Here is a 16,663-nt window from a genome sequence, read left to right as displayed (position 1 = left end):
ACCCACCTCCTGCACCGCTACCGTGGGGCTCAGAGGCGGACCCCGCAAAGGATTCCGGGAAAAAGGCATCCGGCCAATCTAAAGGGCGGAAGGGGCAGCCGGAAAGGAGGGCAGCAAAATTTCCTTGATTGACGCAAAGTCTACCCAATAAAAACAGAGGATTGGTGAAACTTCCGCCCTACTGGGCAGAACTTTAGCGAATTTTCAACCAATCCAGCTCAAAAGTGCTTATCATGTGGGCGGCCCTTGCGGCCACTGAGGTCGTTTGTGTCTGTTGAACGAACGGCTTGTGGAAGTCTTTGCTGCCTTGGGTAGGGGTTAAAAATTGTTCTTGAGAAGAACGTCTTTTGTCCGAAGAGAAAATGAGTTTAGCTCTGAGGTCGGTAATAAGGAGGTGGCAATGATCTCCATACCCCGGAGCGGGACCCAGGGCGGGTGTGTGTGGAAGGGAGGCCGTTTGGGGCCAACGCAAGGAACGGGGTGCAGTTTGGGTCCAGGGAAATGAGCCTAGGGCAGCCTGCGCGGATCGGTGACGAGCGCAGTACACCTCAGCTAAGGTGGTCATTTGGCGCGTCGGGCTTTGGACAACCAAAAAGGGCTTAGGTGTGAGCGAGGTGGAAGTGAAATATCGCGAGGTTTCTACTCAGTGCTAGTGTGAGAAATCAGGCCGCAGAGCATCCTTTCATTCAGTTCTTCGTGCCTAGATTGGAGCCTTGCCTCGGCTGCACCGGTGCTAATGCAATCACTCACCTGTAAATTTTGGAAATAACACAAAACTTTTCCGTGCACTTCTCCAAGGGCCCCTGCTTAACGGTACAACCGGAGACTTGTTTTAGTGACTTCAACTGGCCATCCCTCTTTTGGATTTCCTGTTTCTTGAATTTCTTTACCTTTCATTCAGTTCTAACCTCTAGCCTCTCTTGCCCCCTCCTCCTATGTAGACGTTGTACCTTAAAAATACCTATGTAGTTTCGGCACTCTAAAAAAAGTTCCGTGTTCTGCTAAGGGATAATCGTGGTACCCTTTGGATAGGGTCAGTTGGTCGGTTCAGGATTTGCCCTCTCGGGAGCCCTGGGAAGGGAATGACTGACTCTGGGAATACCCAAGTTTTTGTCAAGTCAGGTCTCTTGTGAAAGAAAGATCTTCCTCAGATTTATTATACCTCACCCTTTACAGCCTTTTAAAAAAATTTTTTTTTGGTAGATTCAGAGACCCAAACACTTTCAGACTTTCAAATTCAAATAGATAACTTGTGTTTTAATACAGTCAACTGGTTTTTACGTTTAAAAGTTTTACAGGAGTCTGTGTTTCAAAACTCGTTCTTCTACAAGTGTTGCACCCCCATTTGAAAATTTGGAGCACTTTTAGATGGTCAGCTTTTAAGGAAGACATTCCTGGCTCTAAAATAATTTTTTGCTTATTATCTTTAAGCTTCTCCAGAGTTTGTTATGTAATTTACGTGTTAAGTGAAATTTACAAGACTCTTGATGTTATTGTATAGAATTAAGTACAAATATGTACTATTTGTGGCATTTAATATTCATGATATCTTATGTTTAGACTCATTAATATTTTGAATGATTTGTTAATATCAGTAGAGGAGATTAAAAGTAAAGTGCCAAACTGTTAGAAACATGTAATCTGAAACCGTTTTGAACCTACAATGTGAAGATACTTTATAAGTTAATAAATTATATGATTCCTTTTTTTGTAGTAATTTTAAGAACTTAATTATAAGGACTATCAAAAGTAAAATATATAGTGATCAGTTATGAATTCTATGAATTCATTTGGAGGGTTTATTTTTACACTCTTGTAGAATGATATGAATAACGAGTGCTTTGTTTTTTGTTTGAAGTTTCTGACATAAAAGTAATATTTCTTATCCACAGTACTTGTTTCTTCCACAGTAATATTAGTGGGAATAAATATAAAGCTGGGAAGAGGAAAAGTTTGATCATCATTTCTTTTAATAATAACATGTAACACTCTTCAGTTTTGGGAAATGCAAATATATAACAGTTTAGATTATGGAATGAACAGGACATTGGCTCATGGGGAAAGTTTCTTTACCTTTTTCCAAAATACTTCTTTGTTTGAAATTTAGAAAATTATTCATTGGCTAATATGCATAAGAGATTAGAATTAAAGTGGACTGAAGTATTTTTTTCTTTACATTTCATAGAAGCGAGCTTGTAGTAGACAAAACTAAGAGGAAAAAAAGAAGAGAACTCACTGAGGAACAGAAACAGGAAATTAAAGATGCTTTTGAGTTATTTGATACAGACAAAGATGAAGCAATAGATTATCATGAATTAAAGGTAATATACTTTGGAATATATATTTCTGTTTAAATGATTTGCATTTTGACAGTTGCTTTAAATAATTATTTTAACTAAACTGGTTTTGGAACTATGAAGCCATTTTAGGCATTCACAGTTAGATGCTATAATAAAACGGAATAGAACCCCTAACGTAGCTTTTTAGAAAATCTTTTTTACATGGTAAAATGAATAGCATTTTAAATGTAAAAATACATTCCTATGGAAGGTGCTTATTTTTCATTCACATAATGAAAGAATTTCAAGCTATGGAATTTAAACTGTTCTTACCATATTCTTCCCACTGTTGTTTTTGTTTAGTGACTCATATGTTTTCCCGATTGGGAGATGGTTTTTTGTCTTTAAATGTTTTAATTTGAACAAGTTAGTAAGACAGCCTCAATCTACTTTCTCTCATGCAAACAACATGAGTACAGTCTAATGTTGACACATGCTAATGGTTAAAAATGTCGACTTTAAGGCCTAGAATTATTTATAAAGAAGATATAAGGAGAAATTGGTATTTAGGGTTGTATAGGTCTTCGATTCAGTACAGTGGGAAATATAGCATTTTGAGATTTTTAGTAGCCTTCATGGATAGGTGAGTGCAAATATTTATTTGATAGTTTGAATTTTGGTGACTTTAAGCATAAGAATTCCTAGTAAGAACTATACATTGACAGGATAGACTGTGTAGAAGCAATAATAGACCTATAAGTTTAGCTTTCTCAATCTTACAGACCTCTTTAGTGCTCTTTTCCCACTATTTTTTTAGTTACCCAGATTTGATCAATTCTTCCTTTATGATGTCTCTTCTACTTGTTGCCATTGACTATCTTGGTTTGGGACTTCATTTCATACCTGGAGCTTCCTAAATGGTTTCTTCACCTCTAGCTCACTTTGTACACTACAGTTAGATTTAGATCTTTCTAAGATTCTTTTACCATATTGTTCATTGCTTATAAATCTTTACTGACTCTTCATTGCATACTGAATAAAGTTCAGTTTCCTTTGCTTTCTATTGAATGCTCTCTACACTTTTGTTACCGTCTCCTTTTTTCATTTGCTAATTGCTTTCTTCCACCTGTACTTTTCCCATTCAGAGGAGGTAAATTGCTGTGTTCAGTGTCCGAGTCTATTCTTTGTTTCAGTATCCTTTGAATACCCATCATCCTTTCTGAATGCCTTACTACTCCTCTTCCTCTATCCATGGAGAACAAGGCGAATCTCTCCAAATAAGGCTTCTTTAACCAGTTACATGTCTCTCCTTCTCTGTTACTAGTAACAAGATCTCTTTTTTCTCTAAAGATCCTTAGACTACTTACTTGATAACTAATCATTTAGGGTCTGATGGTAGTTCTTATTTTAATGTTTTTATTTCTTCTATCATAAAACACTTTAATATTTATGCCATGCCTTTTTCCTATTGTGGTTATTAATACCTTGAGAACAATTAGCTTGTTTAAATTATCTGTGCATTAAGTCAGTGCATTATAGTGTATTATGTAAACATTTGTTGATTATTTTGTCCTATAAAAATAATAACTAAATAAAAAAAATTTTTATTTAATTGCAGTAGTGAAGACAAATTACACTATTGCTTTATTATTTTAGAGATGTAAAACATGCAAAAGAATTATATTTTTAATATTAATGTGTTGTCATCTCTTAAGATATAAAAACTTAAGAACTTGAAATCACTTCTTTCATACAGAGTGCTTTATAATTTGCTTTTCCCTTTTAATCCAAAAGGTGGCAATGAGAGCCTTGGGGTTTGATGTAAAAAAGGCTGATGTACTGAAGATTCTTAAAGATTATGACAGAGAAGCCACAGGGAAAATCACCTTTGAAGATTTTAATGAAGTTGGTGTGTATTTTAATGGTCTTTGTAATCAGCAGTTGTTAGGAAATTTATCTGGTTAATATCAGTTATTTTTTTTAATTTTCTGGGTTATGGGATTTTGTTACTGAATATTGGTGTATAATGTGGCTCTTATTCAGGCTTTTTTGGTATTCTGTTTTTCCTGATTTTCAAAGAAAAAATAATAGCTTTGCTGTCAGATATATAGTTTTGTCTTTTGTTTTGTTCTGAAGATTCTAACCAAGGAACTATTGTGTAGCTTTTTATGGAAAGATGGGTTACGAAGTTATGTGTATTTATATTATGTGATAAAACTAGAAAGGTGATAAATGAATTATTTTCATTTAGTAAAACAGAGAATTTGGTATCCTGCTGTTTGGAAAATATTTCCCAAAGACCTTTCTGGTATGTGATTTTTGTTGGCAAAGTGGAGAGGAGGAACTGGTAGCTGTTAGTACCTTTGGCTATAGATGAAACACATGCCTTCAGGTTGACAAAGTTTATGAGGGGCTACATACCCTGGATGACCTTGATCTCAGTGAATAAAGTCATCTGTTTAAGACCGGGGAGAGGGCTGTAGTGAAGGAGGCAGTTGGCAGACTGGAAGCAGGAGAAAAAATTTTAGAACCACCAGCTGAAAATGTATCATAGGCTTAATATGGTTAAATTTTTGTACAGTTGATTTTAGGGAATTATTTATAGCATATAGAGGAGGCTTTTTCAGAATAGGGGATTCTGGAGGGCAAGGACATTGATACTATAACTTAAACATATTGCCTATAATATTATATACACAATATATAAATATTTCTGTTAAGTTATTTTTCTAAACCCATGGGTCATGATATAAGCATGTCATATAATTATTTTAAGATATTTAAAAAATTTGGAAGCAAATTCAATTATTCATACACAAACCCCTTATTTTAAATATTCAGTAAGAAGCAATATGGGAAGCAAAAAGAAATGGCAATTAGTAGACAGAGAAAAATTATATTCATATAATTAGTCATTGTGTGTGTGTTTTTTTGTTGTTTGTTCTTTTAATTTGAAAGCTCAAACCAAAAGCAGAATATATGGAAAGTAAATGATAAACCTAAGAGAAAGAAACCACAGCACAGAAGATCCCCAACTTAGGGACTAATAGACTACTGTTTAGAAAGGCAACTTGTCCCTTTTGGGAGCATATTCTTTTTTTCCTCTAATATGTAGAATTATTATGAAAGGGAGAGAGCCACTTTTATTCTCCTAGTATGGATGCTCTCTTGGGGTTTATGATCATAATATTTCAAGTTTCAATTTAGATTTTTATAGAAATGCAATGGTAGAATATAGTGGAAATGATACTATTAGGAAAGAACTATAATTAAGGTACACCGGTTCACTGTTGTAGTGGTTTAACATGGACTACCTTGGTCAATTTCTGGATTCAGATCTGGTTTTTGCCACTTTATTTCAGTGTATCTTGGTTATTTTTTTACTTCTCTGTGCCTCATTTTCAACTATAAAATAGGGTAGTTTTGCTCTCTATCAGGGTACTTGTGAGGATTTAATAAGTTAATGATATGTAAAGTGCTTAGAAAAGGGCCTAGCATATTGTAAGTGCTACTAAGTGTTTGCTACTATTTATTACTTTAAAAAATAGTCTTTGTTTCAGTGAATGGAAATAATCATGCACATCACTAGGACATAAAAAGTATTCTACTCTGTGTTGTATATTTTTCTCGTTATCTTTTTTTCATAGTTGAAGGCTATTTTAAGCACTATATCATCATCAGTAATTTTACAAAATAAATTATTTCATCTTAGATGAGTACAATTTTCAAACTGTGATTTTTATTAGCAGAGATCAGAGTCTCATGCCACCTAAACTATGTATTCCCCTATTTGTTGATTATTTTTAACCAATAACTGACCACAGATTAATATATATTTTATACTTTGGGACAGGTGACTCATTTGAGTCATAGTTTTATGTACCAACTATTATTGCCTAAGGATACTGTCCTACGTATATATCTGGATAAAGTTTGTCACTTAACTGGATTCTTTCCAATACTGGAAAAGAGCATTAAGATAAACTTAATGTAAGTTTAGAGTTAAGGTAGGCTGAGGCTAATGAGTAACATAGGTGTTTTAGGAATTACTGTTTTTAAAGACAGACCAAGATAAGACAAATGTTTGTATTCCATTATTTTTATCATGTACTACTTATTTAATTGCCTATATAGAATATTGTATTATTTTCTTCATTTTGCTTATTTATATAACAAACACTGAATTTTTTGGCTTTAGGTATTGTGCTGGCATGAGGAAGGGGAATTAATTAAAAGTTACTAAGATGTTTTTCTTTCAAAGAGCTTATAATTTAAATATAGGTGACAACATGCAGTGGTATTATGTGATAAATTGTAATTTTGTCTAGAGTAGGAGTCAGCAAACTGTAGCCTTGGGCCAAATTTGGCCGCTGCCAGTTTACCACCATACCTATTCTTTTATGCCGATTTTGTGCTACTATGGCAGAGTGAGTTTAGATAGAGACTTTATGGCCCTTTGTAAAGCCGAAAATATTTACTTTCTGACCTTTTGCAGGAAAGATTTGTTAATCCCTGATCTAGAGGAATTGAAGAACACTTTACAGAGGAGATTTTAAATTAAGGCCTTTGGGAATGTGAATAGGATATCATTCCAAGGAGAAATTACAGAAGGAGTAGAGAAAAGGCATTCCAGGTGTAGAAAACAGCAGCAACAAAGAATGGTACTAGAAGTGTAGTGTGTTTGGGAAACTTCAGGTAGTCCCCAGGGATAGAGAATAGGGGAATGACTGGAAAGGTAGGAATGGGCCAGATTGGTAAAATTTTGCATAATTTATAGAGTTTTGATTTTAGCAGAAGATCATTGACAATTTTTAAGGAAGGGGATATTTTATGTTTTAGAAAGATAACTGATGAGAGTGTTGAATGAAGATGGGTGGAGGGGAAAGAGACTGCAGACAAAAAATACTAGGTTTTTTATGCTGAGGATGGTGATGATGAAAAGAAAAGCAATACATTTAAGAATTTTAAAAAAGATGGTATTCTCAGTACTATAGGACCTAATCACTGATTAGGTTTATGGGATTGATAATGATTCATACTTTTCAAATATGGGATACTGGGTGTTAATAATGCTGTTATCTTCTGGGGGTTGAAGGTGGAAGAGGCAGCTACAGCTATTATGGTGATAGTGGAAGGAGTTTGTATTCTAACATGCTGAGTTTAAAGTAATTGTGGTATGTTGGGATAGAAATTTCCAAAGGCAGTGAAAAATGTATTAAATAGTTGAAGCCATATTTTTATCATTGCCTTTAAAGATTTTTAATTTAGTTTTAATGTGATGTTTTTGAATTTCCTATCTTAAGCAATTTTTGTATGTGAAAGGTCCCATGAACTACATTTCTGATAGTATAGTTAAGTCATTCGAAAATAAAATTACATGGACAGAAATTATGGAGTTTTGTGAAATAGATGAACCCACCTTAACTGCCTGTATGTCAATTGACTTATTTTTGTTGAAAATAAATATATTTCTTATAATTAAATCCTACTTTGTAGAACTTTAGAACACAAAGGCATGGAGGAGAGTCATCATAACGTTATAGACTAGGTAATGTTTTAGCTGTCCAGAATGATGAACACTTATAATTCCCAATAAAAGCTGCATTAAATGAGAGTATTGATAAAAGATTATATAGACACATAAATCTAAAATAACTAACACAAAGCACCAGTGGGATAAGAATTTATACATCTTGGAGCCCCATCTGTTCCCCAGATCACCCTGTTGCTTCTTTAAGTACATTAATACTTTCAGCAAGCTGCTTTTTTGGTTCACCTGTCATGCAAATTATTTAATTGGTGAAGAAAATTTCTTAACACTTTTTTTCCTTGTCCTGCTTTTTTGTTGGGACTAAATTCAAAATGAGTTGAGTATGAGCCATAGAGTTAAGTGTGGTATTTTATTTTGGTGTTATGGCTGTAGATATGCCAGCTCCTTTTTGACTGAATATTTATGAGCTGTGATGATTTGCATACGTATAGTAATATACTTCAATTAGTTACTTGGAAGACTTTCTGGATAAAATTAATGGATAAAAGAAAACTGTTGAGTGTATGAGTCGATGGTCTAATATTAGCTTGAATAGGTGGTGCCTATTCAACCAAATGTGGAAGAAACAGCAGCAAAACAATAACTTGTTGGAGATTTGGATTGTATTTTTTTCATTGTGGGTTCATTAAACATTCCAGTACTTTCCATCTATAAGCAGTTGCTATTTTGTAATGATTCTGTAACCCTTAACTGGACTGAGTTATTTTTAATGACAGAGTGAAAGTAATAAATACCTTTTCTTGTAATGGTAGATAGCATGTAATATTACTTCAGAGATGTTTACTTAGATAGCTTTAGAATTTTATCTACTAAGTTAAAAAAATCTTATACCATGGATTTTTACTTCAATCTTTGTTGTGGCTATTGATTAACGACTGGTAAAATAAAAAATATTTAAGTTTATTATTAATATATTGTTATATATTTATTATATTAAAATATAAATGAAAATGTATTACTATTAAGGTTTGAAATTACTCACATTTGTTTGTAGTTAGTGGTCTGAAAGTTATCTTTTTGAACTAAATGGTGAGACTTTAGAGAGACCTTCTTTCCAGAGTTGTGATTTTTTTTTTCTTTTGGTTTTATTACTATAATCAGATTCAAGCCTTTTTACTACTTTCCACATTTTGGAAAACCAAGAGGTTCTTCTAATCTTGAGGATATCAGTGGAATTTTCATCTACTGTCTGAGATTGTAACTGTATCAGTGATGGCAGTATTTTTTTTGTTAACTTCTCAGCCTTTGTGGTTTTTGTTGTTTAAGTTGGATTAAATTTGAGGAAGAATCGGTGTTAGTATTAAGTTTAACCAGCAAACAGCTTTTATCTAGTTAGCTTTAATTATTTTGTTGGTAAATCTCTCTACAACTAGGTTACACACTCCTAGACTTGTGTGCTTAATGTCAGTAGAGCCTAGTACAATTCTTGATAGTAGTATCCCTTAAGTAAATATGGTATAAATATGGTCCTTTTATTTTGCTTCTATGTGATATAGTTTTGCTTACTCTTATAGAAAAGACAAATCATTGATAATAAAAGATTATAATTTAAAATATGGATTTGGCTTTTCTAATTTCTTTGGGTTTTGAGGATCTAATCTGACATTTTATTGTTGGACTAAATGTTGACAGATTGATAGTTTTAATTGTCCAGTATTTAGTTAATTTCATATATAAATGCCTTTGTGATTATGCATGCAGGTTTACTTTTTAAATTTTTTTAACTGTAGTGACAGACTGGATATTGGAAAGAGATCCACATGAAGAAATACTGAAGGCATTTAAACTATTTGATGATGATGATTCAGGTAAAATCAGCTTGAGGAATTTGCGGCGCGTTGCCAGAGAATTGGGTGAAAACATGAGTGATGAAGAACTCCGAGCTATGATAGAAGAATTTGATAAAGATGGTGATGGAGAAAGTAAGTTTTGAGTAAAACATATTTTCTAAGTATTCCTGGTGGTACACATATAATAAATTTTGCTAAAACCAAAGAACTTTCAAGACCCTTTGTAAACTTATCACTTCTTGTAATGGGCTTTTTGCATAAATATTTTATATATTCAATTTAAATGCTTAAAACCAATTATACACATATAGTGTGAGGTTTTGTACTTTCAGAAGGTACTTTACTTTTTCTCTAAAGATAAAAACATCACCAAAAATTCAGCCAGTCAGTAAAATTTCAGTCATTGATGCCTTCTCTTTCAACCTATGAGTACTTCTAAAGTATTACTAAATTCTATTGATTTTTACTCTTTAGATATTTTGAATCTTTTTTTTTTCTTTGTCCATTGCAGCTATCTTAGTTCAAGCCCTAATTTCTAATTAGGAACGTTATAATAGCCTTATTTATCCTTTCCTTGGCTGCCTACTCGGTGTGCATAATGAAAAAGGCAGATGTGGTTTCTACCTTCACTTTGCAATCTCTCGCAGCCTCCTAATTACTTTCTAAGCATATAAGTCTCTAATCTCCTTCTTCTTCTGTCTATTGATAGCATTCTTTTCCTAAAATACTGATTTTATGATGCCATTTCTGTATTTAAACACTTGGAATGATTCTTCACTGCCCACACAGTAAAGTTCAAAGCCTTCTGTGATCTGTCCCCCCCCAAATAATCTCCTACTGTATTCTGCTTTTCTACCTTAACCCTCACCTCCCATATTTACATACTTTGACAAAATACTCATCCTGACAACTCTATCCAACACATTTTTTATGCTGTGCCTTTTGTCATTCAGTTCCTTAATCTTAGAATACTCTAATTGCCAATTTGTGTCTGCTAAAATGTTATTCACCCTCCTAGGTACCTCTTAAACATCTTTTTCTCAAAAGCCTCCCCTAAAGCTATTTGTATGAATTATGAGACTTCCATGGAGGGCCCATGGCATTTAAAGGAACAAATTGTTTTGATAGTTTCATACACATAATATGTATTCTTTTGGCTGAAAACCAAGTTTTGTGTAGAGATACATACTGCTTTCTTTGTATGTTAAATTGCTAAAGATTTTCTGCCTTTTTTGTGGAGTTTAGTAATTCTTCTGTCTTTGTGATTGTGCTTTTCGGTATCTTAAGAGCAATGAAAAAGTTTTGTTATTTTATTGTATGTATAGAGTAATAAACATGGTGAATGTAGAGTTAAAGGTAAATATGATATACTACAAGGTAGACATAAAGCATAGTAATGATAAAAAGTATCACCCCCTCCCCAAGATACATAAAACACAGTATATCTTTTTGGAAAAATGAAAACATTTGAAATACCAAAGTGGATCATCTTTTAAATGGTGGTGAAAATTGTTAACATTTATTTAACAGTTACTGTATGTTGGGTATGTGCTTAGCATGTTACATTGTGAATTATGTCACTTAATTTTCATAACTTTTGTAAAGTGGGTAAAGTATTATACCTATATAAGCATAGGATAGATGCATATAAAGATGAGGAAACTGAAGCCTCGAGAGATTAATAACCTGCCTAAAGTTGTCACAAATCTAATACTGTACACGGCAGAGTCAGAACTCAAATTCAGATATCTATAATGTCAAAGAACATGCTTTTGTATATGCTGTGTTGCCCTTTGGGCTATAAAGTAAAATATTAACTAGGCTTGTATTTTTATGGAGTTTTGAAAATTACATACTATTATAGAAAGCAGTGTATTAGCAACCTATTCATCTAACACTTCCAATGCTAAAATTTGTTTTTCCTTTCAAAGCAAGATGGTCTCTAAGTTACTTAATCTACTTAATTCTCTAAAATTCTTAATGTTAGCAAGTTGTATTAAGATTTACCCTATGAAATGATTGATTTATGAAAAATTTTATTAAAGCAGTGTAGAGAGAAAGTGATATTTGATTCAATAAATGTTTTATCAAATGCTTATTTCAAGCTAGACATTGGGCTAGATTTATTAGATACAGGAAGTTGATGTAACATACTGTTGATAGAGAAGATTATAAAACCAAATGTACAAAGGTATCACAGATTCTCTTTTGTCTGAAAGGCTCTCTGGTAGTAAAGTAGCTAATTTAATTTCCTTAGCTACTTTCTACTTTCTAAATATTACGTTTTTAGGTGTGAAATCATGGAATAGAGTTGTCCCTGGGTATCTATCCATAGATTGGCTCCCAGACCTCCCAAGGATACTAAAATCCATGGATGTTCACTTCTTGTATATAAAATGGTGTAGTATTTGTTTGCATATAACTATGCATATCTGCCCGTATAGTTTAAATCATCTCTAGATTACTTTGAATATCAAATACAATGTTAATGCTATGTAAGTAGTTGTTATGCTATATTGTTTTATGTGTATTATTTTTATTATATTGTTATTTTTAGTGTTTTTCCCCCCAATTTTTTTGATCTGCAGTTGGTTGAATCCATGGATGTGGAACCTGTAGATAGTGACAGCTTACTGCAGTTTAAGAGACTTTTGAAATGCTATGATACTTTAAAATGTGTACATATAATCAAACTAATAAAAAATTGTTTTGTGGGTTTTGAACTTCTGTATGAAGTTTAATTTGAAATTCGAGTATTGAAATTTTACAGATTGAGAAAAAGTTCTAAATCTTTAAGTAGTAAAACATACTTTTCAGATTTTGAATATTTTTTTTTTTATTTCGGCATATTATGGGGTATAGATTTTAAGGTTTCAATAAATGCCCATTTCCCCCCCTCCCCCCATAAGTCTGAGTTTCCAGCATGACCATCCCCCAGGTGGTGCACATCTCACTCATTATGTATGTATATACCCGCCCCCCTCCTCCCTCCCCCCTCCCCCCTGCCCAGTACCCTATTACTGTAGTACCTATCTATGTGTCCACTTAGGTGCTACTCAGTTAATACCAATTTGCTGGTGAGTATATGTGGTGCTTGTTTTTCCAAGATTTTGAATATTTTAATTGTGGCTCTGTCACGCTATTAAAATGATTTCTAGCCAAATTGTTCCACGGCTATTTTCATTATGTTCTTTTTCTTAAGAATACAATATTTCTTTTTTTTTTAAGAATACAGTATTTCTTCCTGTTTTGGTCTAGTTGTTTCAGTCTAGATTGCCTAAATTGAGGTTCTTAAATGAAGAAGGTGCACAATTATTAAATTGTTTAAAAATTTTGTGTATTTTGAGTCTTATTTTTTTATTGGGGTGAGAGGGATTATAGCTTTATAGATTTTGTAGTATGTTCTCACCATGTCTGTCATAGTGTCTTATAGATGTTTAATACTGATTTCTTGGATTCATTGTCTTCTGTATGCTTCTGTATAGCTCATTTTTCTTAACTCATAGCTTATTTTTGATAGACGTACACTATTCTCTTATTGTGACTGTTTCTGATGGTATTCTCCCACCCCAGCTCTCTTTCTACGTTCTTTTCAAATCCTGTATTTCTATTTTAGAGTACAAGTCATGATTTACTTTTACCTGAATTTTTGTCATCAGTAGTGATTTTTCCTACAATGATAGATTTTTTTCCAACGCTAATATTTGGTTTTTATTTTAGTAATAGATCATATTTTGTGTTATATAATATTCTCTGTTTCAGGTATAAAACCTGACTAACATATTATTGAAACTAGTTTTCTATGTGGTTTCTAGAATGAGTGCAGTATATTCTTTTTATTCTTTTTTTTTTTTTTTTTTTTTTTTTTTTGAGACAGAGTCTCGCTTGTTGCCCAGGCTAGAGTGAGTGCCGTGGCGTCAGCCTAGCTCACAGCAACCTCAAACTCCTGGGCTCAAGCGATCCTTCTGCCTCAGCCTCCCCAGTAGCTGGGACTACAGGCATGCGCCACCATGCCCGGCTAATTTTATATATATATACATTAGTTGGCCAATTAATTTCTTTCTATTTTATAGTAGAGACGGGGTCTTGCTCTTGCTCAGGCTGGTTTCGAACTCCTGACCTCGAGCAATCCGCCCGCCTCAGCCTCCCAGAGTGCTAGGATTACAGGCGTGAGCCACCGCGCCCGGCTCTTTTTATTCTTGATGAAAATGTTTTATCTTCTCAACATTTTTTAATTGGTTAAGTTTTTCTAATTTTTCATTATGAACAGTCTCAAACGTAGAGAAAAATTATTAGACTAGTATAGTGAACACCATTGTACCTTCTACTTAGAGTCAGTAATTAATATTTTACTCTATTTGCTTTATCTATGGTGTGTATATTGCTTTCTGAACCATTTAAAAATTTCCATATTTCAAGAACTTGATCTCCTTAATATTTTAGTATGTATCTACTAAGAGCAAGAATTTATCATAGCTATGATACCATTGTTACACCTAAGAAAATTAACAATAATTTTATAATATCATCTAATATTTTCCTGACTTCAATTTTAATATAGTCTAGAATAGGAAGCCTGGTGTCTGTTTTGATATATTACACAATACCTAGCATGGTGTTGGTACTCACTAGGCACTTACAAATGGTTGGTTCAACAGGGTATTTTCATATATTACCATTTAGGGCAAATAAGAGTTAGAAATAACCTAAAACATCATCTCGTTGAGTGTTTTTCAGATGAAGAAAATGAGATGAGAGCTGTGACTAGAATCTAGATCTCTTATGTCTCCGTGTAGTGTTGTTTTACCATTATCAAAATTATCATTCATAACTTTTGCCCTGTTAAGGTGTGTATTAAGTATTAGGGCCCATTAACTCATCTGTTTATAAAGAGGAAGTATTTTCTGAACATTTTTATTAATTGGTGTGTGTGTGCATTGTTTTTTCAAATTATATTTAATAAGATTATCTGATTTTCTGTTTATTTCTAAGTTGCTGTCTTAAACGTTATGCTTTATAAATTGAAGGTTCTTACTGAATTTTATTTATAATTTTAGTAAACTAACAATTAGTCCTTATCAGTGATTATTTTCTGCATTTACAACTATTTTATAGTTGCTGTATTACCTTTGTACTTAAGATTAAATCTGTGCCTTTTTTTTTGAAACAGAGTCTCACTTTGTTGCCCAGGCTAGAGTGAGTGCTGTGGCATCAGCCTCGCTCACAGCAACCTCAATTTCCTGGGCTCAAGCGATCCTCCTACCTCATTTTCCCGAGTAGCTGGGGCTACAGGCACGCGCCACCATGCCTGGCTAATTTTTTGTATATATATTTTTAGTTGGTCAATTAATTTCTTTATTTTTGGTAGAGACGGGGTCTCGCTCAGGCTGGTTTCGAACTCCTGACCTCGAGCAATCCGCCCACCTCAGCCTCCCAGAGTGCTAGGATTACAGGCATGAGCCACCACGCCCAGCCTGTGCCTTTTCAAATTGCCATTTCTGTTGATACTTTTAAAGTGTGACCTGGTTTCAATTAATTTTTTTCTTTAAAATAGCCTTTTAAAGATGTGAAAGTTAAACAGAAATTAAAATTTTTTCTAGTTTTAATATTTTTATTTTTTGGAATTGTAATTTACATGCATAATATGTTGAAGCTTACTTATAAAGGAAGGATTTGCTAAATGAATTAGTAGAATAAAGATTATAAAGAGAGTGGTTGTTGTTTAACCACTTAAGAAATTTAAAATGTCACGCTTTTAAAACTGTTTTAGCAAGTGTGTACAAATGTTATGACTATGACTGACTTTTTTTGTAACATATATCTTTTCCCCAATTAATATTATTGAGTACTAATTTATAATGTTTATCACATTTTATTTTGTATTCAAGAAGTTCTGTTTAATAAACTTGTTCAGCTTCCTATCAAAGAAGTAAAAGCAAAAAGCTATGTCATTTATTGAGAATTTTGTATAATATAAAATTTAAGAAATACTTAGTGTAAAATGGTAGTTATATTTTCTGGAAAAGTAAGATACTTGTATTTCTGACTGTTTTAATTTTTTTTCTTTTTTACCACAGTAAATCAAGAGGAGTTCATTGCTATTATGACTGGTGACATTTAAAGAATTGCAAGGATAAACACTAAGAATGTTGCAGTTACCATCTTATATTCTATTTTTGTGCCTGGAGCCATATAAAAAAAGAAACTAACTTTGTTGTTTTTTTTCCAAAAGGACCCAAAATAAGCATCTTGTGTATTTGTATTTTACTACTGTTAAGTTTCTTTGTATGAACTGTGTTATTAGTACTCAAATAGTTTAGCTTTGTATTTATAATACAGCTTTTATATAAAGTTTTAAAAAAATTGAATCATGTGATGTGCATTCTTTAAAGATTTTTTTTTAACTTAACATTAGTAATTTTTATTTTGGTGCACACATTTTTTCAGACTTTCATAAATAAAGTGTTAATTAGTATTTTATAGTTTGGTAAATTTTTATTCTGATTTCTAATATCTGTTAACCCTCAAGAGCATATTTCTTAAATCTCTTCTCTTTATACTTTTATTAGTTTCTTAAACAAAAACTGAAATACTAGTAACAATAGAGTAGCACATTTTTCCTTTACCTAAGATTTCATCAAGTTTGATTTTCTATGTTTCATACAGGATGACTCAATATAGTCTAATTCCTTTTTTCTTAAGAGTCATGTCTTTTAGTTTGGAGGGAGTAAATACTGTGCAGATAAACCCATTTATCTTCATCTATTCTTTAACTCTTGGTATCTTAACATATAAGTATGATAATTTGAATATTTCCTTTTTTGAATGAATATAGTTTGAATCATTTAGCTTCTTGACTAAGTGAAAGATTTAAATTTTGAATTTTGATCTGTTAATATAATTATCACTCAATTCAGTATCACAATGATGAAAATAGAAAACTAAACCATAGAAATGATTTAAGGCTGTTTTGCTTATTGTATAAAGGAACATTCTGTGATTCACCAGGAAACAGTAGAGACAGACCTTGCAGGTATTGGTGG

At 32.8% G+C, this 16,663-nt stretch overlaps 1 protein-coding gene across 1 annotated transcript; it reads left to right on the top strand.

The window, feature by feature from the left end:
• Nucleotides 1-221: 221 nt before the first annotated feature.
• On the top strand, nucleotides 222-16,092 carry CETN3 (centrin 3). The gene is made up of 5 exons (XM_012781486.3): nucleotides 222-379; nucleotides 2,186-2,321; nucleotides 4,074-4,188; nucleotides 9,561-9,752; nucleotides 15,698-16,092. Exons 1-5 carry the CDS (start codon nucleotides 363-365, stop codon nucleotides 15,739-15,741), a joined length of 504 nt encoding a protein of 167 aa, XP_012636940.1. The 5' UTR covers nucleotides 222-362; the 3' UTR covers nucleotides 15,742-16,092.
• Nucleotides 16,093-16,663: the final 571 nt, after the last annotated feature.

This window comes from Microcebus murinus, chromosome 11 (assembly GCF_040939455.1).
Source record: "Microcebus murinus isolate Inina chromosome 11, M.murinus_Inina_mat1.0, whole genome shotgun sequence".
Classification (NCBI taxonomy): domain Eukaryota; kingdom Metazoa; phylum Chordata; class Mammalia; order Primates; family Cheirogaleidae; genus Microcebus; species Microcebus murinus.
This window is presented reverse-complemented; position numbering and strand designations above follow the sequence as displayed.

Excerpts from the sequence above, each read along its gene's own strand:
- CETN3 (XM_012781486.3), top strand. Across the intron at positions 4,189-9,560 it reads TGAAGATTTTAATGAAGTTG|TGACAGACTGGATATTGGAA; the intron begins GTGTGTATTTTA and ends TTTTAACTGTAG. Across the intron at positions 9,753-15,697 it reads TAAAGATGGTGATGGAGAAA|TAAATCAAGAGGAGTTCATT; the intron begins GTAAGTTTTGAG and ends TTTTTACCACAG.